Raw genomic sequence first — 26,893 nt, forward strand, 5'->3', positions numbered from 1 at the left:
CAGAGTAATCAACGAGGTTACCGTGGAACTGAGTCTCCCTAAGACTCTCAAGGGAGTTCATCCAGTCTTCCATATAAGCCTCCTCAAACCTTATGTAGCAGCTCCCCAGTTCCACCCCCCTCCCGCTCATGAGATTCCTACCGTAGTAGGAGGGGATACCCATTTGGAAATATCCAAGGTTTTAGATTCCAAATGGAAGAAAGGGAAACTGTTTTACTTTGTTCGCTGGAAAAACCTTGGCTCCGCTCATGACGAATGGGTGGCCGCACCCCACATGGCAGCTCCTCGCTTGGTCCGAGAATTCCACCTCGCTTATCCCGATAAGCCTCGTCCTCTCGGAGGGGGGCCTTAAGGGGGGCAGAATGTGAGGGTCTCTGTCTTTGTGTCTCTGCTTTCCATCACCTGCGGTGTTATCAGTGAACTCGTAAAAGCAGTTCACACCTTCTGGTCTCAGGCGCCAGGCCTGATGGCCCATGTATCTTCCCCCCCGCTGTTCTTCCTGCCAGTACTCCCTCAGGCCGGTGCGGCCTTGGAAGTGTGATAGCCGCACCAGACTTCCTGGGATCCGTCTGATGTTTTGTATTATGCCAAGCTTGTAACTTCCCATAACAATAAGTGTGAACCCCAGTGCCCCAGTGCCCTGGAGTCAATATATTCTGTAAACCCGTATAGCCCCTCACTTGCAACTTTCTACCTGTGCCTGTCTCATCTCCTGAAGGCTTCAATAAATCTATTGTTTCTGTATCAACGTCTGAGCAACTGATTTGGAGAAGCAAACTCAGAGAGGGGGATCTCTCACACATACACAAGCATGAGATATGGATTATGGCTGGCACAGTTCCCTTCTTAGATGGTGCTGAATGCTATGATTATGGGAATTCCACAAATCTGCTTAAAACTCAGAACAAATGCTGCCCTGTGAAGTTCAGGGAATACTATGCATTAGATTTGATTCACACATGCATACTAATCACATCAATTAATGACTCCCAGCCAAATCTGTCAAGCCTTCTAGAAATGTTCTTCCTGTTGAAAAATATGGTGTTTATGTTGACACTGGGTGTAATGTGAAAAATCTGTCTATCTACATCCATACATCTACGTCATTGCTTGATTTTGCAGATAATGAGTAATAAATATGCCTGTGAGAATCAGCCCCAAAAGAAAGTTTAAAAAAAAACAAATGGTTAGCTGAGTTCACTGGTAAAACGTATACAGATGTGAAAATGGAAGTAAAAAAATCAAATGCAAAAATTCTTCAATGTTCCTCAGAAATATATGCTGCACTTTTGATCTAAAGTATTCTCAATTATGCTCTTAGTCTGTTTGGCTGCGTAAAGGAATTTGGATGGGGAGGAATACAGGAAAAGCTCATAAGACAAATGCAGGCATTTTTATGACAAATGCTCTTTTAATTCATGGATCACATTTAACTTTTTCCAAAGAGAAAGGTTTGGACTGTAACAGTTTCTAGGAAAGTAGGAGAAAGTTTGATAAGTGAAAAAAGACCACAGGGGAGAAGGGACCGCTAATCTAAAATAATTGGAAAGCGCTGGCCTAGTTTTGCAATCATGGACAATGTGATGCCCATGCAGGAGAATGAAAACACTCTGTATTTACTCTGATACGTTCTTAATGAATAGCAGCTCATTGGCATCTCTCTTCAATAAACACGCCAGAGGTACTGGGAACCTTAATTTCCCCCGGCCTCCTTCAAAAACAAAGAAAGCTATGCAAACTGAAAGATCTGTTTCATTCACATTTCCTGTAAACAAGAAATTAAAATGAATGTAAAGCAAAATGGTTTTCAGTTTTCCCAGGGCGAAATTTAAACACAATCCCATGCCTCACAACATCATCAACAGCAAACGCACATGGATATCGGGCGGTGGAACTTGGCTACTTCTCATCTGCATGGTTCTGTGTTTAGAGGGCATTTAAGAACATGAAAACGTAAGAAATGCACTTGAGGTTCAGGGCCCAGGTCCTGAAGGCGTGGGTCCTGTTTCCACCAGTACTGGCCAAATGCCTCTGGGTGCTCACAAGCAGAGCATGGAGGTTATGGCCCTCTCCTGTTCATTCTCAGCATCTGGCACTCGGAGGGATATTGCTCTATTTTTGTTGCATTATTACAATATGATAGGAAAGTAGTTAGCCACCATGCCAATCACGAAGGCAGCAAAACCAGGCCTCGCATACTCAGGGGACTCCACAGGTTGACAGAAGAACAGAGGAAACCCAAAACAGTATAATGAGGACTCAATATTACCCAAGAGGCAGGGAATGTTGAGCGGGTGAAAATTAATTCAAGAAAAATGGGAAGGGGAATCAAAACCCTGAGACCTAGATGGTTTCCACATGAAGGTGGGCTTGTGTGGTTTTTCGTTGCTCGTGCAATGGCTGATAAATGGGGCCACCACATGGCAGGTTTTCCCTGCAGTTTCCCTGCCCCATGCTCTCAACAGCAGCCCCCCCTCCACTGGGCCACTGAGGTTTCAGCAATTTAAAAAAATCAACACCAGAATATAATTATATCAACATACCATTGTAACAGTTTGTGTAAACAGGTTCTCTGAAATACCTGCTTCCATTTTTTTATAATGGAAGGTCAAGCCCCTTCCATTGCAGAGATATGCCTTTCCCCTTATACCTTCACAATGGAAGGAGCTAGAGATTTACTTTAAAAAAATGAAAGCTGAGAATTCGGAGAACCTGTTACACATATTGTTACTATAAGATATTGATATATTCTGGTGCCATTTAAAACAAACTAAAAGAACCCCTGGTGACAGGGGAAGGAAATGGCTGCCATGGAGACAACGTCAAGAAATGGGCAGGAAAATCCAAATATCCCCACCCACACAACAACCATACATGCTTTTTCCAATGACCTGTTCTATTATGAGCCAGTGTAGTATAATAGTTTGAGTAACAGAGTCGTATCTGACAGACCCAGGTTCAAATCCCATTCTCTAACGTGGAAGCTTGCCAGGTGACCTCGGGCCAGTCACACACTCTCAGCCGAACCTACCTCACAGGGTTGTGGTGACGATAAAATGGAGGAGATGAGAATGATGTAAGCTGCTTTGGATCCCCATTGGGGAGAAAGGTGGGGTTCAATTGAAGTAAATAAAATAAACAGTTGCTGGTTTTGAGCAAAAAGATCAGAAATAGAGCTGGCTCAGTTTCTCAGGTAAACATGCATTGGTACATGTTGCTTTATTATAATATTTCCCAAAGCAGTGTTGTTCCTTGGGAAAGTCATTAAGGTTGAAGTGGAAGAACAAGCTAATGTACCTCCCCGGAACTGCAGGTGAAGTCAAGAAGTTGGGAATGAGACACCAAGAATCATCTTTAATTTTCTTAAATTTTCCTTAATTCTGGAACAATCTAAATCAAGATGGCAGCAGTGATACATCCTATCCCTATCTAATTTAAGAGTAGAGGAAGCACTGGTGAGTGTGCAAGGCTTTTTTGTGGGGGGGAGAATAACCATGCTTCTGCCTATAACCTGCAGCTTTGAAAGTGGACTAAATGAACGCATAGCAGGAAAATCAACAAGTGGAAGCAGGGGGAACCACGAGGAAAGGCAGGGTATAAATGTTTTAATAAATAACTTAAAATGTTTAAAGTAAAAGTTCCTGAAATTACTGGCAGAGGATGTAACAACTCCCCTCCTATCTATTAGTAACGGTGTACTCCAGCAACTCCCACTCTTAATCTAACCTACCTCACAGGGTTATTGTAAGGATAAAATGGAGGTGAATGATGTAAGCCGCTTTGAGTTCTCCTTGGGGAGAAAGGCAGGGTATAAAGTGACGTAAATAATAAAATATAAATAATAATATTTCTTGGCCACAAGACACATTTATAATTATAAAACAGTCAAGATAATGGAACAATCCCTCCCAATAGCACATTTTTGCTTTACAGTAATATTTTACATTTCATGGCTTGGCTTTACAAGCCTAGAAAGTGGTCGTCTCAGATAATTATCCCTATATCTTTAAAAGGAGCAAAAAATGTGGCACTAGATGCGGACATCAAGATGTATTAGCAGTTTAATTCATCCCTGCAACAGTCTTGAGGGCGGCACTTACATGGAAGTCTGCTAGCAGTCATTAACTTCCTGAAGTATGCGTTGGCAAAAGTTAGCTGGTGCATACTACTGCCTTTGCAACACCATAAAAGGAGGTTAGGCAAGCCCAGAATATATAGTGTGCAGCCCATTTCAAAACAGGATGCTTTTGCTACCAAGGGGGGAAAATAGTAGTCTTGCGAACATAAACAATCCTCTTACCATCTCTTCATTTCCAACTATAGTTGAAATTTTTTCCTCACTGTATAAATTCTGAATTTAAGATCACTGTCCTAAGTCTGGGTCACTGCTAAACCTTAACAGCTAATAAAAAATTAAAGAAGCAAACACTGTGAGAGAGTGTGAAAGGAGAACAAGTCGGGTTAAGAGTGGTTAAGGGAAATTTGTTTTTAATAATTACTGATTCCTATTTTTCATTTTCCTCTCTGCAGCTAGAAATGTAAACATCCATAGCATGATTTGGATTATTTATACCATGACTATGCAAATATGCTGTACAGGGCCAGCCTAAGGGCTTCTGGAACCTTAGGCCACCTGTTGGTCTGCGATCACCACCCTGCCAGCCAGCTTACCCCCACCCCCCCTCTGGCCCGGGCACACTCCAAGCTGCCACTGGCCCACGAGCACTCTGACCCTCGAGCTGCCACAAAGGAAGAAGAGAATGGAGCCTGTTGGTCGCCTGATCTTCCACCTTAGGGGGCAGGGTGGGGAAAGGTGAGCAAGACCACCCAGGTAGCCAAGGAGCACTGCTCAGGGTTGCCGTTTGCTACCTGCAAGCTTCTTTTGGAGCCCCCTGGTGCCCTCTGGTGCCCTGGGCAATCACCTACATCCACCTATTGGTGGTCTGTGTCTAGCATTGCCGGGTCCCTCTTAGCTACCAGCAGGAGGTTTTTGGGGTGGAGCCTGAGGAGGGCGGGGTTTGGGGAGGGACTTCCATGCCATAGAGTCCAATTGCCAAAGCAGCCATTTTCTCCAGGTGAACTGATCTCTATCAGCTGGAGATCAGTTGTAATAGCAGGAGATCTCCAGCTAGTACCTGGAGGTTGGCAACCCTACCTGTGTCTGATTCTGTGTATCCACCATGCTACCATAATGTTTTGTCAGCATTAGAAAACCATTCCCAATTATCTAAATTTCTGACTATTCAGATTTTCTCTGGGCCACTTGTATAAATGGGATGTAGCTGCACACAGTAGTCAAAATACTAGTTCTAGGGACAAGTAGTATGAAGACAATGGCTATGTCTGTCCAAGTGCCCCTCAAAGCCATATGAAGATGGGACACATTCTTACCTTGTGGTGTCCAAAGTCATTCAATATGGTGCCAAGTTTCTTGGTGTTGGCATGAAGCCTATGAGCAGCAATCGCTGGATTAGGATCCCGCCAGTCGATGGATAGGCGATGGTACCAGAGATGTCCCTCTTGAATATGTGCTGATCTGATGCTAGGGTCAAAGCGATGCACCTCACATCCACTGTTGGCCATGCTCAGCTCAAACTGGTTATCATCATCGCCCAGTCTTGCCAAAACAGTCAGGGAAAGTACTATTATTTTCAAATAGAAACCAAATTACAAGAAAAGTGGCCACAGATACAACAGTTTGCATCTGTTTAATTGTCATTAGACAACAGATTGTATTACATTTACTTTCTCCCCCCAAAAATGAATGGCTTCCATTGACTTCTCTGGGAGAAATAAAGCACTATGGTTAAGATAAGAGCAAAATTGAATTCCTGCCTCAGACAGCAAATTCTGGAGGAGGAGGAGGAAGAAGAGGAAGTGGAGGAGTTGGTTTTTATATGCTGACTTTTTCTACCACTTAAGGCTTACAATCACCTTCCCCTCCCCACAACAGACACCCTGTGAAGTAGGTGGGGCTGAAAGAGTGTGACTAGCCCAAGGTCACCCAACTAGCTTCCTGTGTAGGAGTGGGGAAACAAATCCAGTTGACCAAATTAGCCTCCGCCGCTCATGTGGAGGAGTGGGGAATCAAACCCGGTTCTCCGGATCAGACTCCACCGCTCCAAACCATTGCTTAAGCGGATGAAGCATATCCAAGTAGAAGATGGCACAAGACAGAACAGCTGTGCAACTGCATTCCCATGTGTCCTTCTCACCACTCAGTCCTTATTGACCATGCAGCCACAAAATTGCTGAACATGGCTTGAACAATTGCAAATGGCAGTGCAACAACCATATAATGTGTCCCAAAAGGTAGTTCATATGTGCATGTTCCCTGCTTGATTTCTCACCGTCCAATGGCTCATTGCTGAACATGTAAACTGACTCCACCTGAAAATTACTGGACGCAGTGAAAAAGAAGTTCTGTCTGTGGTGTGTGAGCTGTGGTGACCTACTCTGAAAGATACATCACTGGAGATAGAAAGGTCGAAGAAAAAAAAATCCAGAAAGACCCACCAAATAATTTATTTTCCCCCCAAGGAATTTTTTAGGCTGTATCAACAGAGGTATAGCGTCTAGATCATATGCAAAGTGATGGTATCGCTTAGTGTCCAGATCATGCGAAGTGATGGTATCACTTTACTCTGCTCTGGTTAGACCTCACCTAGAGTATGTCAACATATGTCTAAGTTCTGGCTAGTCTGCAGTTTGCTAAACAGATCATACTGATCAGAGTGACAGCTAAGTCATGTGAGTATGCTGGTCTGATCCAGTTAGTACAGCCAGGAATGGGGATTTCCAGAATGACTCATCTCAGGTGAACTGTGATTGGTCATGAATGTGTATATAAGTCTGTGTATTGAATGTAAGTTTCTTCTTGCCTGGAATATACGTGCTGGCGAAGCACTTTGTTGCTCAGAGCTGTGAATGATAACAGCTAAAGGACTCTGTGTATATATTGTAAATAAACTGTACATAGCAGAACTGCGTGGTGTGAAGTTGCTACCAGATAAACTCCTGAAGTCCAGACAAGCTGTGCGCAACAGAGTACTGTGTTCAGTTTTGGCCACTACAATTTAAGAAACATGTAGACAAGCTGGAATGTGTCCAGAGAACGGCAACAAATATGGTGAGGGGTCTGGAGACCTATGAGGAAAGGTTGAAGGAGCTGGGTATGTTTAGCCTGAAGAGGAGAAGACTGAGAGGGGATATGATGATAACCATCTTCAAATACTTGAAGGGCTGTCATATAGAGGAGGGTGCCGAGTTGTTTTCTGTTGCTCCAGAAGGTCGGACCAGAACCGACAAGTTGAAATTAAATCAGAAGAGTTTCCATCTAGACATTAGGAAGAATTTTCTAACAGAGCAGTTCCTCAGTGGAACAGGCTTCCTCGGGAGGTGGTAAGCTCTCCTTCCCTGAAGGTTTTTAAGAAGAGGTTAGATGGCCATCTGTCAGCAATGCTGATTCTATGACCTTAAGCAGATGATGAGAGGGAGGGCATCTTGGCCATCTTCTGGGCATGGAGTAGGGGTCACTGGGGGTGTGGGGGAGAGGTAGTTGTGAGTTTCCTGCATTGTGCAGGGGGTTGGACTAGATGACCCTGGTGGTCCCTTCCAATTGCCTGCCAATATCACCCACCTGGCAACCCTATGTGTGAACCAGGATGGAACCAGACTGCTGGCACGTAATATAAAAAAGGTGGCAGAGCAGCTTTTAAACTGAACCTGGGGGGAAAGCCGACAGGAGCTGAGAAGCATCCGGTTCGGGCAAACTTAGTGTACACGGACAAAGGGAAAATTGCTTCAGATTGCCCACAGAGGAATTACTTAGACATGAAAGGGAATGGAAAAAAATGATGGATAGCCACTTAAAGATGCCCAAAGGCACATGCCAGGCAAGTCGAAAGAGAGAAACAGTGTGGAGGTGTTTCTATAATAATGCTAGAAGCCTCCAAGCAAAAATGGGGGAATTAGAGTGCATGGTTTTAAGAGAAAACATAGATATAGTGAGCATTACAGAAACCTGGTGGAGGGGAGAGAACCAGTGGGATACAGTCATCCCTGGTTACAAACTGTATAGAAATGACAGGGATGGGCGTATTGGAGGGGGTGTTGCTATGTATATCAAGGAAGGCATAGTGTCTAATAAGCTAGAGACCATAAAAAGGGCAGACTCATCCACAGAATCCTTATGGGTGACAATTCCAGGCCCCAAAGGAGATTTAGTACTGGGGACATTCTATCGGCCCCCTGATCAAATGGCTCAGGGTGATCTTGAGATGGAGAATGAAATTAGGGAAGCATGTAAAGGTAATGAAGTAGTAATAATGGGAGACTTCAACTTCCCTCATATTGATTGGGTAAATGTATGCTCCAGTCAAGCCAAAGAGATAAAATTTTTAGACATCCTAAATGACTGTGCCCTCGAAGAGTTGGTCATAGACCCAACCAGAAAGGAGGTGATCCTGGATTTAGTACTCTGTGGTGCTGCCAGTGATTTAGTGCGGGATGTGGATGTAGTTGAGCCAGTTGGCAATAGTGATCACAATGGCATCAAATTTAATTTATATGCAAATGGGAAAGTGACTGGGAAATCTCACACCATTACCTTTGACTTTAAAAGAGGGAACTTCTCTAAAATGAGAAAACTGGTAAAGAGGAAGTTGAAAGGAACAGTTAGGAGGGTTAAATCTCTTGAAAAGGCTTGGGGGTTACTCAAGTCCACATTACTAGAGGCTCAGCTAGCTTGTATACCGCAGGCCAGGAAAGGTACTAATAAGTCCAAGAGGTCACCACCATGGCTAACGGGTAAGGTGAAGGAAGCAATTAGAGAAAAAAAGTCTTCCTTCAGAGACTGGAAGGTTTGTCCGAATGAGGCGAACAGAAGCAAACACAAACTGGCACAAAGGAAATGCAAGCAGATGATTAGAGATGCAAAAAAGATTTTGAGGGGCATATTGCTAAACACATCAAAACAAACACTAAGAAATTCTTTAAGTATATTAGGAGTAGGAAACCAGCTAGGGAAGTGGTTGGACCATTGGATGACAATGGGAGTAAAGGAACTCAAAGGGAGGATAAAGCGATGGCTGAAAACCTAAATGAATTCTTCTCATCTGTCTTCACTGTTGAAGATACAGGGCAGATTCCTTCTCCTGAACAGAGATTTTGGAGAGGGGAAAATGAGGAACTGAGGCAAATAGTGGTAACAAGGCAGGAAGTCCTAGAACATCTAGACAAACTGCAAACTAACAAGTCACAGGGACCAGATGGTATTCATCCTAGAGTTCTTCAAGAACTCAAATGGGAAATTGCTGAACTTCAAACAAAGATATGTTAGAAGATATGTCCCTTCGATCAGCCTCTGTACCAGAGGACTGGAGAATGGCCAGTGTAACACCCATTTATAAAAAAAGGTTCCAGGGGGGACCCAGGAAATTACAGGCCAGTTAGCTTAACGTCTGTTCCAGGTAAATTAGTGGAAAGCATTATTAAAGATAGAATTGTCAAGCATATAGAAGGGCAAGGTCTGCTGGGCAAAACCCAACATGGCTTTTGTAAGGGTAGGTCCTGTCTCACTAATCTATTAGAGTTTTTTGAAAGAGTCAATAAGCATGTGGACAGGAATGAGCCTGTTTATATTGTGTACTTGGATTTCCAAAAAGCTCTTGACAAAGTCCTCCACCAAAGACTGCTAAGCAAACTTCATAGTCACGGGATAAGAGGACAAGTCTTCTTATGGATTGAGAGCTGGCTGAAAAATAGGAAGCAGAGAGTAGGAATCAATGGTCAGTTCTCACAATGGCGGGATGTGAGTAGTGGGGTGCCTCAGGGATCTGTGTTGGGACCAGTGCTTTTCAACCTGTTCATCAGTGACCTGGAGTTGGGGTTAAACAGCGAAGTAGCCAAGTTTGCAGATGACACCAAATTATTTAGGATGGTTAAAACAAAATCGGACTGTGAAGAGCTCCAGAAGGATTTCTACATACTGGAAGAATGGGCATTAAAATGGCAAATGAGATTCAATGTGAGTAGGTGTAAAGTGATGCATATTGGGGCAAAAAATCCCAACTTCACATATACACTGATGGGATCTGTGCTGGCAGCGACAGACCAAGAAAGGGATCTTGGGGTGGTAGTGGATAGCTCAATGAAGATGTCAACCCGGTGTGTGGCTGCTGTAAGAAAGGCAGATTTCATGCTGGCCATAATTAGACGAGGAACGGAGAATAAAACTGCTGATATCATACTGCCCTTGTACGAATCTATGGTGAGACCACACTTGGAATACTGTGTACAGTTCTGGTCACCGCACCTAAAAAAGGATATTACAGAGCTTGAGAAGGTGCAGAAAAGAGCAACCAAAATGATTAGGGGACTAGAGCAACTGTCCTATGGGGAGCGGTTAAGACGCTTAGGGCTGTTTAGCTTGGAAAGAAGGCGGCTGAGGGGAGACATGATAGAGGTCTATAAAATTATGCATGGTTTGGAGTGGACAGGGAGAAGCTTTTCTCCCTCTCCCATAATACTAGAACATGGGGTCATCTGCTAAAGCTGGAGGGTGAGAGATTCAAAACAGATAAAAGGAAGTATTTTTTTACACAACGCAGTTAAATTGTCGAACTTCCTGCCCCTGGATGTGGTGATGGCTGCCCGCTTGGAGGGCGTTAAGCAGGGAGTGGACATATTCATGGAGGAAATGGGTATTCATGGCTATTAGTTAGAATGGATACTAGTCAGGATGCATACCTATTATCTCCAGGATCAGAGCAGGCCTATTATTTTGGTTGCGGTGGAACACAGGCAGGATGGTGCTGCTGCAGCCGTCTTGTTTGTGGCTTCCTAGAGGCACCTGGTTGGCCACTGTGTGAACAGACTGCTGGACTTGATGGGCCTTGGTCTGATCCAGCAGGGCCTTTCTTATGTTCTTATGCTCTTAAACAGGATGTTGGACTAGCACTAGTCTGATTCAGTAGGACTCCTCTTATGGTCTTATGTTCTTACCTCTGCTATTGTGACAACTTTTACTACGGTAGATTCTAGTGTTCAGGAAGCGTGTTTTTTCCCCAGCCTTCCCTGTTGTCCCTTGGGATCTCTAACCAACAGCTCCTAACTGACTGCTTTAACAGCCATTCTAACAGCCACCTCTACTTTCCTGACCAATCATATCCCTCATCTGTTATATTAACCAAATAAAATTCTGTATCCAAAGTCACTAAGTCTAGAGTTCCATAACCTCCTTTGCCAACAGGAACAGTGAAGCCGAGGTAGGTTTCTTTTCTTTTTCTTTTACTGAAAACACAATTCTCTGCGAAAAACAAACCATGCAATATTACAAAACATTAGAAATAACATTAGAAATAATATTTTGTAATATCGAGCAACTGCAAATGGTAATGAATCTTACAAAATTACAAAATATTACAAATATGGCAAGCTCAATTATATAAATTCATATCTTATTCAGCTATTGCTACGTTTTGTCATGGCTCCCATTTTCAGCGTATCAATTAGACTCCTTCTCGTTAACTCAGACAGGCAATCTAGCAAGTCTCTGGTGCCCTGGAAACACAGGATATGCAATATTGCTGAAGGTTTCCAAACAAGACCCTTCCTTGCTTCGAACACTGCTTATTATGCTGCTCTGATTTTCAGCTCTTATGGGGGGGAAATCTAGAAAAAAAAGGAGAGTTCCACTGTTCGTGAATTTTTCTATATTTAGAGGGAAAGGGAAAGTGTTCCACTATGTGTATTAATTTCAATAATTTTAAAATAAATTTCACAATGCTTAACATTGCCTGCAAATATATTAGAATGGGGGTCCCCAACTGTTTTGAGCCTGTGTGCCTTTGGAATTCAGACACAGGATGGTGAGTGAAACCTCAAAATTGCTGCTGCAGGAGGCAGAGCTAGGGCTGCCAGGTCCCTCTTTGCCACCGGAGGGAGGTTTTTAGGGAGGGGTTTGGGGAGGGGAGGGACTTCAATGCCATAGAGTCCAATTGCCAAAGCGGCCATTTTCTCCAGGTGAACTGAACTCTATCGGCTGGAGATCAGTTGTAATAGCAGGAGATCTCCAGCTAGTACCTGGAGGTTGGCAACCCTAGGTGGGGCCAACCATAAAATGGCTGCTGCAGGAGGCTGAGCCAACCACAAAATGTCAGGGGAAAAGATTATGCATAACTCTAATAGTAACCAACATTTCAGGCAGAAGTTCTGCTTAACAGGGTGTCTTTTTATATGAGCATATTTTTTTTGAAGTAACCTTTTTTTAGCTTACACATTCTGGGTTACACCGCACTTTGTATTCCCAGTGACGTATTAAGAGTTTGAAAATGTTATAAAAAACATCGCTTTAAAAGGGTTTTTGGATACCACGGCTTATAAATGGCTGGAAGACATCTTCACAGCTAAAGGGGCCAAACAAAGTGCGAACAGTATTTTTTATAACATTTTCAAACTCTTAATACATCGCTGGGAATACAAGTGCGGTAACCCCCATTGCCTCAGATGGAGCAACAACCTATTTTATAAATGCACTAACGATTTTATAATAAGCCAGTTCAAAAATTATAATTCGCTACATTAATGCAATATGCAACGGGCTATCACAGAGCAGCACTATCTTTCCTAAATCAAGTTATAACATATGAATCCCAACAGGTGGGATTAATCTAAAAGGGGGGCAGCATCCACTACGGTCATATGAAATGCATTCTCCTTCTTACCACAGTCCTTACAAGTACGCAAGCAATAACGACGTTTCTTTCAACATTTCATACAATACAGATTAATTGTAGAGCTGTCTTTTTTATACTCTGAAACATTTGTTCTCTCAGCAGTTGTCCTCTGGGAAGAGCCCAGCTGGTCTCCATTTCCTCTTTCATAAATAAAAACATTAGATAAGAAGCATATTTCAAGGAGATTTTTCTTACGCGGAACAAAATTGCTTTTCTGTGCAATCACACACCAGTGAGCATCTTAAAGCAGGGTTAAGTGCCAATGTCTCTGAAAGAATGTAATTGGGTTGGAGTCAAAAGGAGCTAGAGCTGATTGCTATGTAATTCTCAATAATTACAACCACACATACACTTATCCAAACCCTGGCTGGAGTTTCTTATTTTCCTTCTGTCCCTTTTAGAAATCTGCACTGCCAAAATATTAATATATATTCTGGAAGTAGGACTGTTAATAGAAGACAGATAACTGAATCAGTGCTGCTCTTGTGAAGTTGACCCAGAAATTAGTTTGTTGGTTTACTTATTCTTTGTTGGTAATTTATGTAAGGTCATCTGATGTCTAAAATTGTGTCCTTATGGATTCTTTCAAAAAGAAGTTCATTTATTATCCAACATAAGCAGTTAAAAGCAACAGTAAATATACCACAGAAACAAGCATGAGAACACCCCTCCTGGATCAGACCAAATACTCCAGTGTTCTGTTTCCGCCAATGGCCAGTGAAGGCCATGGAAAGTTCATTAACGCAACTACACTCCCTTATTACCTGTCCCTGGAACAGGGGTCACTAACCTTTTCTTTAATGAAAGCTACTTCTGACTAATAAAAAATATCCTGAACTATTCCCCCCACCCCAGCATATTACCAAGTTTTGTTCTGTCCTAGAACCAAAACATGGACTGAAAAGAGCACCAGAAATGCAGTTATCAGCTGATCAGCACAGATAAAATCCTATGAAATAAAAGCTATGTTTAAAAAAAAAGCCTAGAGAAGATCTTTTTGTAATCTTTTCCTGGGGCCTCTAGCACATGCTACTTTGGAACAGCCAGCAGGCTACCAGTAGATCACAAGCCATCTGTTGGAGATGCCTGCCGTATAATTTTTATGTAGAGATATACTGCCTCTGAACATGAAGGCTTAATTTATGACTGATAGTCCTATCCTCCAAGAATTAGATTAATCATTTTCTATGTTATCACCCCATCATATCCTAGTGAATTCTTGAAGTCAAGTATGTCCCAACGCTGTCAAAGACCGCGCCGGCATCCTAATCCCCAGACTTGGACAGCAAGCAGGATGACTCAGGCTAGCTGAGTGCCCCCTTTTGGACTCAACACTTCTACAAGACTGTTTCAGGATAATGGCCTGGATCCCATCTAAAACATCCATGCATGGAATGACTTCCATGCACAGAGATGCAACTTTGCTACCTCACCCATGCTGGTGCAGCCCAAAATGCCATCCAAAATGCCTCTCCTAGGGAGATGAGGGCCAGGAGCTGCTTTAGCGGTGAGATGGAGGGCTGCCACAAGAGGAGGGAATTGGTGAAAATCACACCTTCTCTTGCACACATGGATCTTTTTGACAAAACCCAACCCAATGACTGCCTACTATGAGCAGAGGAAGTCTTGAGTGAACCGTAAGTTCAAGTACATCTGGTTATAAGAGAGCAAAGGGATTTCTGTCAATCATGGCAGTGCCAAAAAAGAATGTCAAAGTTGCCGAAATAGTTGCAGTCGTCAATCCTATGGAGCCAAGTTAGTGTATACTTCTGTCTCACAGTCTGCTTCCTGCATTTGAACACAGAGGATATTCATTTGGAGAATTTTCAGAAGATCCCTGGTTTTTCAAAAATCAGAGGTATAGTCAAACACTCAATGATTTCTTCTGGTATAATGGATTTTCACTAATGGGGGGGATTCAACACTACTGAATACAATATAAACTTGCAGATCTTCCAAAAATGTAGGCTAAATCACTCTAGAGAGCCAGCGTGGTATAGTGGTTAAGAGTGATGGTTTGGAGCGGTGGAGTTTGATCTGGAGAACCGGGTTTGATTCCCCTCTCCTCCACATGAGCAGCGGAGGCTAATCTGGTGAATTGGATTTGTTTCCCCACTCCTACACACAGCTGGGTTACTTTGGGCAAGTCACAGCTCTCTTAGAGCTCTCTCAGCCTCACCTACCTCACAGGGTGTCTGTTGTGGGGAGGGGAAGGGAAGGTGATAGTAAGCCGGTCTGAGACTCCCTTAAGTGGTAGAGAAAGTCAGCATATAAAAACCAACTATTCTTCTTCTTCTACATAATGTCAATGGATGACAGAGAAAAGATTTATAAGTTTCTCTTGGAAACAGGCAAATGAGATCAGTAGCAGAAACTATTTTTAACAGACTGCTTTAAGAGTAGAACATTCATGGTTGTTGCACTTGAAATAATCTCTTTTCCCCCCAAAGGAGACACTTACCCCAGTGAATATAAACGGCACTGCTTGCTTTTCATTTGATGAACCAAATTTAATCTGTCATCCAGGCAGACTGACCATGGCCTCCTTAGGCTATCAGGGGTTTCTGGCAGGTCTTTTGTGTTCATATGATTGCATGACATCTGTTCAAACAAAAAGAATTAATTTTAACCTATGTTATAATCTTTCCATACATCTTATGTTTTCTTTGAGCAGGGAGAAAAGGGGATGGGGAGGAAATGGGTTAGCCATTATGTGATTGGTGAGCTGCTAGTTGTTCGTTTTGCTTTGCTAAGGGAAGAATGTGCTGGACGGAAAGAAATCAGACAGATGAGTAGAACAAACAGGGAAAGCAAATAGCTGAACACCAGCAAATATTATGCATTGAAGGCATTTATCCGAGAGCAGGTCCTTAGAGTATAAAAGGCAATGCATTTGTCTTTCAAGCCTTGGAATGGATTTTGCATTTGATTCTCCTTCCTTCTTTTGATGGTACAGCGAGGCAGAATTTTTTAAAAATATTTAATTTTATATAATTTATTTGATCATATATATCTTCTTTAAATTTTCCTCATATCTCTTAAATTCAAATAAACCCAGCATAAATTTCATTACTGGAACTGTGGTAGCAGGATCATAACCTCCCAGCAGAAATTGTAGCTTATCAGCTATAGACATGTCTCTTATCAGGAATTAACGGGTTAATCAGCTATGTTCTTTACTGCTTATATCTTCTACAATAAAATAAGACATGCTCCATGGTTTCGATAGAACCAATTCCACATCCACAAACATTCTCGGAGTTGGGCTTTTTAGAATAGCTGCGGGTAGTACATTGAATCTAGCTAAAACGTTTCTCTGTGTTTGTGTGTGTGTGTGTTAAGTTCCATCAAGTCACTTTCAACTTATGGTGACTCCATGAATTGATGTCCTTCAAAATGTCCTGTCGTTAACAGCCTTGCTCACATCTTGCAAACTGAGAGCCGTGGCTTCCTTTGTGGAGTCAATCCATCTCATGTTGGATCTTTCTCTTTTCCTACTGCCTTCACTTTTTCTAGTGTTATTGTCTTTTCCAGTGACTCTGGTCTTCTCATAATGTGACCAAAGTATAACAGCCTCAGCTTAGTTATTTAATTTTCTAGGCAGCATTCAGGCTTGACTTGATCTAGAACCCACTTATTTGTCTTTTTGGCAGTCGATGGTATCTGTAAAACTCCTCCAACATCACATTTCAAATGAATCAACATTCTTCCTGTCAGCTTTCTTCACTGTCCAACTTTCACACCCATACACAGTAATGGCAAATACTATGGCATGAATTATCTTGATCTTGGTTGCCAGTGACATATCCTTACATGTAAGAATCTTTTCTAACTCCTTCACTGCTGCCCTGCCTAGTCTGAGTCTTCTTCTGATTTCTTGGTTGCAGCATCCCTTTTGGTTGATGATGGAGCCAAGAAATAGAAAATCTATAACCATTTCAATTTCTTCATCATCAGTCTTAAAGCTGTGTAATTTCCCAGTAGTCAGTACTTTTGTCTTCTTGATGTTCAACTACAGTCCTAATTTGCTGCTTTCCGCTTTAACCTTCATCAGTAGTCGTTTCAAGTCTTCACTATTTGTTTTCTGCCAGTAATGTGGTGTCCTCTGCATATCTCAAATTGTTAATGTTCCTTCCACCAATTTTCATTCCACCTTCTTCTAAATCTAATCCAGCTTTCTTTATGATATATTTTGCATATAGATTGAACAGACAGGGAGATTAAATACTTCTTTGTCTGACACCTTTGCCAATTGGAAACCATTCTGTTTCTCCATATTCTACTTAATGCATTTTGTCTTATTTAAAATATTTATACCCCATTCTCTCAATAAACATACTTTTAAGTTATTCTGTTATGCAACTACTATAATTTTTAAAATAATAAAATAATAATTTTCAACTCTTTGGGCTATAGGTATGAAATCCATTGATTCAATTCATAGGATTGCAAAGCAATAGTCCAAACAATGTACAGGTAGGAGATTTCTTCTCTCTCTGCTTTGGGATTTAAATTCCAATTTAAATACTTAGATGTATGCTTAAATCCATTCATTCATTTTGAGAAGATGATATGCTTATATAAAGCCCACCAAATAACATAAAAACTAAATATATGCTTAAACTGTGCTAACTAGAAACACACATCCTAAATGAAGTAAAACATTCATGCAGTAATCTCAGTTAGGATTCACAACAGGACTGTTTGCCGCAGAAAAACTCAAAACAGTAACATTAATTACTACCCAGAAAGGCACAGATTACACAAAATTACTCTTGGGAAGGGGGAGGTAGATATTTAGTTGAATAGGCAAGTATAACTACTGGTATATGTTTAGCAGCATTATAGTAGTATGTTGGAATAATAGTGTACATGGTAGCAATCCCAGTTTGATATATTATATTATATTGGATTGTCTTTTAAAGTATTAAGTAACAAATTGTATGGACAGTTATGTATTCTATATATTTCTGTGCTTTTTTCTGTTTTCTTTGTATTCACTATTATATAATTTAAAAATTACTCTTGGGATGAGACTTCCACACCAGAATTTTGTTCTTCTATAGGGTAAAACCCATAGAAACAAGTGACAGGATCAATCTGACATTTCCTCTGGTTTCAGGCAATTTTGCTTATATTCTGGGATCCAGAGTCCAAGTTTTGCATCATGGTACTTCAACTTCTGTATCAAGAAAAGCCAAATTCTGGAATATGAATAAACATTATCTATCTATATCTAAAAGAGAGCCAGCATGGTGTACTGGTTAAGCTGTCGGACTAGTATCTGGGAAACCGATGTTCGAATCACCACTTTGCCATGGACACTTGCTTGGTGATCTTGGGCTAGTCACATACTCTCAGCCTTCACCCTGGCCAGTATTTGGATGATAGACTCCCAAGGAATACCAGGGGTGTGGCGCGGAGGCAGGCAATGGCAAACCACCTCTGAACGTCTCTTGCCTTGACAACCTTACGAGGTCACCATAAGACAACTGTGACTTGAAGGTTTAAAAAAAATCTATATCTATGACATCTGCTTCCCCTACCCCCCATAATTAATTTTGTTCCCAACAAAAATGTCCTGCACAGCCCTTTTCAGCTGGCTTCTCTCACAGGGCATTTTCCTTACATATTTAAGCTGAGGCACACCATGGGTTTTGCATGGAACTGACTATTATTTGAAAGTAAGATATACGCCTGTGATGTATACACTCACTCCGCCCAAAACCTTTGATAAACAGGGGTGTTTTGTTGTTGTTGTTGTTGTTGACTGCTCTTTGTTCTGTATTCTTTCAAAAGCTGTCAAACATTACTAAGCCAGAGGCAACAGCCAGACAGCGAGGCCTCCCTCAACCATTTTGAAAGGCCAGTGACTTTTCTCTCTCCTGCCTTCCCTCCACAGATAAAGTCTGGAAATTTAGAGCCCATTCCTGAGAACTGGGCCGAAAGTCTATAGGAGGTGGCATGACCTTGCCGCCAGCATAAGTACGTGTAATCTCGCATTTACACGTACTTACGCTGGTGGCGAGGCCAGTCCCACTGGTGAGAGAGTGCTGCGGGACTGCGCCTCCCCCCTCTCCGTGGTGCCGGCAATGGCGTGGAGAGGCCGCGCCGGCGCAGAGGGGCATTCCGGGGGCTGGGCGGGGGGAGGAGCCGGCGGCTAGTCGGCTCCCTATCCCCTTTCAGCCACTTGCACCGGTGGCCAGAACAGCATTGCTGCACCTGCTATTTTCAATGGGGCGAAAAGCCCCAGTTAAACAAAACAAAACAAAAAAGCCGCGAAACGGCTTTTTTTTTGTTTAATGGTGTCGGGGAAACGGCTTAGGAAGAGGCGCCACGGCGCCTCTTCCCCGCCGTCCCCGTACGCCTCAGCTCAGGAGTGGGCTGTTAGAAGGAAGGAAGCTGAGGTTCTCAAGTTCTCTCTTAAACTGAGTTCTTTACCCAGTTACCAAATGTCAATAGTGCAAGGTATGAATTAAGTCAAACACACCACCTCACAGGGATTCCCAAGCAGACATTCCAGGAGCAGGAAAAACTACAGGAGCACTACCAACGTGACATGGAGCAGCTGAATAGGGGAGCTAAAATTAAAATCAGAAATCATCCTTAGCTCATGCAGTCACTTCCTAATCCTTTCTAATAAGCAAACCAAACAAACATCATTAGTGAAGATTAAGCTTTATTTGGAGGGGATCAGCAATGGAGCAGCTGAATGCTGCTAAGGCTGCTTCTCACTCTTCAGTTTTTAATTTCCCACGACATGGAAATGGAAACAAAAGCTGGCTTCGCTCATTCTCCTCCTCAACCTTTATGAAGCTATAAACAAAAATTAGGGTTTCTTATTCTTGTTCTGTGAATTAAAATAGGCCATGGCATTAGCTTAGAATACCTCAACCCACACACATACAGGAACAGATCTATATGGACACAACACAATAGCCTCAACTATCTCCTGCCCAAAATGCCTATGCCTGACAACAGGGGCGTAGACTTTCCAATTTCCCAGGGGGGGCTGGGGCTGGGCCAGAGGCATTGCTATGACATCATAGGAAGGAGTCAGTGACATCACAGGGAGGGGCCTCCATTGCCACTATCTATGGAGGCAGGGCTATGGAGGATTTAGGGAGGGGCTCACCAGAAATTTAGGGGTGCTTCAACAAATGATCTTCAGACAACTGAAATACAACTTTAACATTTAATTAACAATGCAAACTGTTAATTTACATTTTTTTAATTACAGTAAAATCAAATATTCTCCTGATCCCCTATTACCCCTTCTGCTGCTCCCACAAGCATCCTCTCCTGCTATATCCCACCTATCCTTCCCAATTTCCCTTCACCTCCCCACCCCAATAGTTGGCATGTATTGGTATGATTAGTGCAGAAGCAAGAAGAAGCTCTGCTTGATGGAACTGTAGATTTGAAGAGCTGTGTTTAATGTGTCCAAATGACCAAACAAAAGCAGCAGTAACTGTAGAATGAAGTATGTAGCAAATCTCAACAAGCTTTTTGCATATCCATCGGCTTTTGCCCCAGGATCTCCTCACTCCTCAGAAGATTCCATGCTGGCCATAATTAGGCAAGGAGTAGAGAATAAAACTGCTGCTATCATACTGCCCTTGTACAAATCTATGGTGAGACCACACTTGGAATACTGTGTAAAGTTCTGGTCACCGCACCTAAAAAAAGATATTGTAGAGCTTGAGAAAAGAGCAACCAAAAATGCCTTTTCAGTGGTAGTCCCACAATTATGGAACAACCTCCCCAGGTGTGCCTGGCCTTCTCACTTTCAATCTTCAGGAGGCAGTTTATATGGTAAGCCGCCTTGAATTCCATAAGATAGGAGGGTGGCTAATAAACATTTTAAATAAATGTTTTAAATAAATCATTGTCCCAGCCACTGCCCAGAAGCCACCACCAGGCATTGCTACTCCAGAGATGGCAGAGAGGTGAGCAGCAGCGCAGCAGCTGGGCAATCCAGGGTCTTCTAGCACAGCTGCTCTGGTTACCCCATAGCTAAGACTGTCCCTAATTATGGAGTGGGGAGTAGGGTTGAGCCTACTGAACTTGCCTTCTGCACATTCAGATGAAGATCTATATGCATGTAGGTTCTTTTTCAGAGCTTCACTGACATCCCCATTCACCCTTGGGTGTCATATGAAAAGGGGTTTTTTGCCCTAACTTCACAAACTGTCAGATTTGTATCTGATTTTAAATCCTAATTCATTTATAAATTTACTGGGTGACTTTGGAACAGGAAAAATTTCACAATCTTAACCTGAGTCACTGTTGTGATACAGGCAAGGAGCAAGGGCTGGAAGCGTAGTCTGGGGAATAGTCCAAGGTCATTCACAGTTCAGGCAGAGTCCAAGATCTCAGTACAGGCAAGGGAAGTCCAAGGCGTTAGTCAAAGTCAGTCCAAGAAGTCAGGATACCAGGAATCCAAGGTATAGCAGGGAAACAAGGCCGGTACACAAGGAAGTTGGTGACAAGTTGCTTGCACAACAGCCAAGCCTAACTGATGGCTTAAATCCCTTCTCCTGCTGCTGTAGCAGAGCCAGCTGAGGCTGATTAGGCTGAATTCACAGGTGGTGCTTCAGCCCTGCTCTTCCTCATCACTGCTACTGAGGAGGTTCCTCTGTAAAGCCTTCAGTCTAGCACTCTGCCGTCTCTGCTATATTGCCAGACAAACCTGTCTTCTTCTCTACTCCAGTGGCCTTGGCGAGGCCTCTGGAGACACTGCATGTTGCAAGGTGTCAGGTCCAACTGCAGTCCTTGAACTGGCAGGCTGCAGGCATGGTGAGTCATCTCCTGACTTTGGCTGATCCTCTATTCTGGCAGGCTGTAGGCCCTGTGGTTGTTCCTGTGGAACTTCTGCCTGAGGATGTCCCTCTGTTCTAGTTTCTATTTCCCCTTTGTCAGAGGAGGTCTCTGCAGGCTGACACATGACACTGAATACCACTCTGAGCTCCTTAGAGAAAGTATGGGAGGAAACTGTAATGAATAAACAAACATTGCTCTTTCATGCATGGGTACTTTGACTCACGTTCGGACTGAATCAGTTGTTCCTTGGAGTTATGCATGAGTTTTCCATCCCTCAGAGTTGACCGCGCGCCCACCCCGCATTCTCTCTGGGTCTTCCCGATGCTCTTTTAACACGATTCTTAGTTCCTCTCTGAGATCAACCCGGGTCAAATTGTCACCATTAGTGTGCATAAGCCAAACTATGGGTCTCTCTACCCACACCCCCACTTGCCCTTGTTCTCATGTTTCCTCTTCCCACTCCCCCTCCAGCCAGCCTTCAGCCATCCCCTCCACAAAGCCTAGGAAACCATTGATACTGGAGAGGTAAGCAGCCATGTTGCTGCTTAATTCTCTGGCCACCCTCCACCATTTTTTTCTTTTGATATGATAATGTGTCGTTAAATTGTTAAAAATATAAATAAAAATGAAGAGAGAGGCAGCCGAGGCTAAGGTCCAGCGCTCTCTCTCACACACACACACACCCGGTGGGTAACCCATCACACAAATGCAGGGGGGGGGGCAGCATTGGATCTTAGCCTCGGCTGCCTCTCTCTTCATTTTTATTTATATTCTTACCAATTTAACAATAAATGATCATATCAAAAGAAAACAACCGGTGGAGGGCTGCTTACCTCTCCAGTCCCTGCTGATTGCAGGGGACGGGTAGCTCAGCCCGGCGCTTCCCACAATCTCTGCTTACGGAGGAGGGGAAGCCAAGTGCCAGGCTGCTGTCCAGGGCTTAGTTTAGCTTTCTCTCCCCTGTGTGCTCCATGATTGCAAGGAAAGGGTAGCTGAGCCCTGGGCTGCAATGCTGACTTTTTTGTTTTGTTTTGTTTTCTGGTGGCACTTGGGTTGTAAAATGGCCACTTACCGGGGGCAGAGGGGAGCTGGTGGGGTGGTGGTAGTGGTGACTTTTTCTAATAATAAACACTGCAGCCAATTACAAAGCAGCGTTTTCAAGGGGCAGGGACTCAGACACTTCTGGATTTTTGCTGGTGATTCTGCAGTACTCCTGATACTCCAGGGATTTTTTCGTGGCAAACAACCACCATGCATAGGATTCTGAGAATTCGGATCAGAAAAGTGTGGGTCAAGAGAGGGGTGAGCCCAAGGTTAAACCCCCATGCATAAAAGACCATTGATGAAGTTTTGAGTAAAACGACACAAACAATATTGCAGAAATTGTGTGGACAAGGCACATCAAAAGTTCTACGTTTTTGTGGCAATTATGGAATTTGTGATCAACTCCTTGATGGAGGAGCATCTCTTTAGAGTTTCTGTTTTGATATGAATCAGAATTTTACTCTGAATTTGTATGTGTTAAGTACAAAAATCACAAAAATAAATTATATACCATGCCCACTTGTAATACATTCACAAAACCAATTTTTTTTCCTGAGAACTAACCGATGGCCTATGATTTCCTACAAGAGAAAAGATGAAAACTCACCTGGGTGGTGCTGATATACTTCAAGAGCCTTAGGGCTTCATTATTCAAAGAAGGAACTGGACTTGCCCAGGGCTGCAAGTCTATGTGCCATCGTATAGTCTGGAATACCAAAAGGAAAACAAATCAGCACAAGCAAGAATAAAGCTACTTGCAGTTTTTGAAAAAAGTAAAAGCCATTCCTAAAACATGAAGCATTGAATTCCACTATTGGGGGTGGGGGCAAAGCAAAGGTCACTTGGCAAATTCTATTGTCTTTCCCAGTCAGTGGGACACACCTGTCCTTCACCTGTTCTTGCCAGCTCCTATGCTGCCTTGAAATTTGCTTGGGGACCTTGGATCAGTCACACACTCACTGCCTCACCTACCTCGCAGGATTGTTGTAAGGATAAAATGGGAAAGGGAGAACCATGTATGCCACTCTGAGCTCTGTGATGGAAGGGCAGAATTAAAATGTACTAAACAGACAGACAGACAAGGATTATACATATCTGAACTGGGTACGTGTGCACAAGGAAATGTGTACACCTGATCCTGAACATTAAAGCTGTCTGCATGTGATTTCAGAACAAAATTTCAGCTACCCATAATGTCTGAAGCAGTCTTCCACTGACAGGGCATGGATTGCAGTGACCACAGAGCTCATGAGAAACGGAAAAGGGCATATTAGCAGATATAAAACCATTTGCAAGTCAAACTTTATAAAATATTCTGCATCTGCAGAGAAAAGATCTCTCATTCTTTGGAAGACCATACTGAGGTGTCCTGAAAGAGGAAGCATTGTGGCCCACAGAACTGACGGCTCTCATTTTTATCTCTGGGGAAAGCTAGTCTCAGTTCATGCTCTTGTGATCTGTGCGACGCCTGTCAAAGCCCGTCGTCTCAAAACCTTGGAGATCCTGTCAGCTTGGCAAACAGTTTTTTTTCTCACAAACAGCAGGACGGAAGGAAAGACCTTACTACCAAAAGGAACCATATCTCCCCCCCCCCCGCGCCAGCAGTCCCTTTCCTTTGTGTCGTCGGCCTTGGTGGCCATGTTAGAAATGTAAATAGCCGTTTCCCTTCCCCCCAGATATACAGAAAACATTATGTTCTCTCAAAACTAGTATGGTTGCCCACTCCAAGTTAGGAAATTCCTGGGGATTTGAGGATGGAGCCTGGGAAGGGCGGGGTTTGGGGAGGGGAGGGACCTCAGCAGAGTATAATGCCTTAGAACAGTGGTTCTCAACCTTTTTCGAGTCACGACCCCCTTTTACAATTGCCAAGTAACCTGCGACCCTCGTGACATTTGCATAAATTTGCATAAATGGCATTTTTAATAGGATAAAGAAAACACATTTGGTTTTTTTTGGCAGTCCAGGGTATCCATATATATAATTGCTTTAAATTTTAAAGTTTAAAACAAACAAGCAAACAGTAGTACCGCCTGTTGCGCAGCGGCTGTGACTGTGTGGCGTGGCAACCTTTCCTGGCACGGAGGAAAGAGTGCCTCTGAGCATGCACTGCGTTCCTTGTCCTCCCCTCTCTCCCCAAAAACTCTTCCAAGCAGGCCGGGGCTCTCGCGAGGAAACCCCCTCTCTTGTGACTGGGACACTGCTTGTGCACAGAACTGCAGTTATCCCTCAAAGCGGAGCTCTGTTTAATCACCTCACGAGAGCGAAGGGCCAGGAAAGAACCGAGGGCCGCTTATCCTGCTCTGACTTTTTGTGCCTTTTTCTCCCCTCCGCCAGTCACTGCTCCTTCTGCGCCTCCCCGAACCTGCGCGCTCGAGGGGGAAATCCCGAACTGCGCATGCACCTCGACTCTCTCCCCCTTGGCCTTGCCAGAGCGGAACTGATGACTCAGGGCAGAAAAGCAAAGCCACACTACAGAAATGCACACTTGGATTCCAGGCTGAAGCTCCCGCCCCACCCAAGCGCTGCTAAAAGTAAAAACAACGTGGCTGTAGCGGCCTCAAGGGGGACCGCCCTCTTCTCCTCCGAGACCTGAACTGGCCAAGCCAGGGGAGCTTCCTCGGCTTCCCATACATCCTGCCGCATCATCCGCCCGGTGCAGGTGCGATCGCGCCCAGGGCTGGCCCGCCCACCTCTCAGCTGGGCAGCGGGGCTACAGCTGGTGTGCGGCAGCACGCCGCCGCGTCTCTGCAGCCCGGCTCCTTCTGGCTGTCGGTCGGCCAGTTCCTCATCTCTCTGCTTGGGGTCTTCCCTGCCCTCGCGGACGGATCAGGGTTACAGGGCGTCTGGGTTAGTCCTGGACAGCCCGGGATGTGGGCTGTCCCAGGACAGTGGCAGCGACCCCCCAGAAAACACTTCGCGACCCCCTTGGGGGTCCCGACCCCCAGGTTGAGAACCACTGCCTTAGAAGCCACACTCCAGCGCAGCCATTTTCTCCAGGGAAACTAATCTCTGTAGCCTGAAGATCAGTTGTAAATCCAGGAGATCTCCAGGCCCCACCTGGAGGTTGGCAATTCTAAAAACCAGATAATTCCCTCACTACTGGAATATTCAAAACAGTTTCAGCTTGTTCAATAATCCATTCCTTCCTGATTGGAGGTAATAGTGCTCATCTTTCTCTTGGTCATTTGTGGTCAAACCTCTTCAAGATACATATGATCCTTTCATGTTGGAATGCTACAGAAAAAGTCTCAAATTCTTTTGTTAGTCAGAGAGTAGGGGCAAGGGAAAAAGAAACGTGACATTTAAGGTAGAAAATCTCATTTCCTCTCATCTTCCATTATGTGCAACATTCAAAGCCATGCTGAAAAAAGTAAATAAAATGGCAGCCATGGCACGTCACTGCCTTTGAGTTCCACAGAGCTCTGTGTCAGAAGAGGCGCTGAAGATGTTGTATTGAATTCACTGGCTCAGATCCACTGGAAGATTTCTGCATGTACTAGGGTCCTTAAAAAAGGTAAAGGTCCCCTGTGCATGCAGATGGAAAGCAGGGGAAACATAGAAGATTGGTTTCTCTCACAGCCAATCACAAAGCAGTGTGTAAAGAGACAGGTATTCAAGTGCTTCCTGCTACCTCTGAGTTCTTTCTGAGCAAAAGAAAGGCTTTTTAAAAATGAGGGTTGGATTTTTCCCCCTCCCCTTCTTTCAGATTGCTCTGTTTTCTGTTTTTTTGTTCTTCAAATGCTTTTTTATGTGGCAGTTGGGTTTTGGGGGGAGGAAATCTTGTCTCACGGTGAGCACTGCAAAGTAAGCCAATTACAGAGCAGCATTTAAGGAGGCGGGACTTGATTTGAGCTTGGGAGACGGCCGGTGCGTAGATTCCCAACAGAAAAGCATGAGTCCAGCCAGCAACGAACCTCAGGTAAAAAAACTCCCATGCATAAATGACCATAGAAAAACTCTAGTGAACACTGCGAGAAAGCATCCCCAAGAAAAGGAAGAGTTGCAAGGATAGATGGTGAGCACAGGGAAAGGGCAGAGGCAAAAGTTCAGAGGCAAACAGGAGTGGGAGTCAGAAAAGCTCCATCGGTGTGAATGGACATGCATGAGTCACATTTATGATATTTTCTGTTATTTTAATGTTTTGTATGGTGGATTGTGATGGCCTTCGGCCGCAGACAATAAACTTTATCACTATATGAGTCATGTTCATTGAGCTTGGGGGGGAGGGGGACTGTGATGATGAAAAGAACATTTTGGAAAGTTTTTCATTCACAGCCAGAAAGCAGACT

The 26,893-nt window shown here is 43.6% G+C and overlaps 1 protein-coding gene across 1 annotated transcript in view; it reads right to left on the bottom strand.

The window, feature by feature from the left end:
* The window catches only part of METTL24 (methyltransferase like 24), an 85,870-nt gene that overhangs the window by 19,992 nt on the left and 38,985 nt on the right, over nt 1–26,893 (bottom strand). Inside the window, exons 2-4 of the mRNA XM_056856717.1 lie at nt 23,212–23,310; nt 15,199–15,338; nt 5,392–5,617 (exon numbers count right to left, since the gene is read on the bottom strand). Of these exons, the coding sequence (XP_056712695.1) occupies nt 5,392–5,617; nt 15,199–15,338; nt 23,212–23,310 (465 nt within the window). The remainder of the gene's footprint in view (nt 1–5,391; nt 5,618–15,198; nt 15,339–23,211; nt 23,311–26,893) is intronic.

This window comes from Euleptes europaea, chromosome 10 (assembly GCF_029931775.1).
Source record: "Euleptes europaea isolate rEulEur1 chromosome 10, rEulEur1.hap1, whole genome shotgun sequence".
NCBI lineage: Eukaryota > Metazoa > Chordata > Lepidosauria > Squamata > Sphaerodactylidae > Euleptes > Euleptes europaea.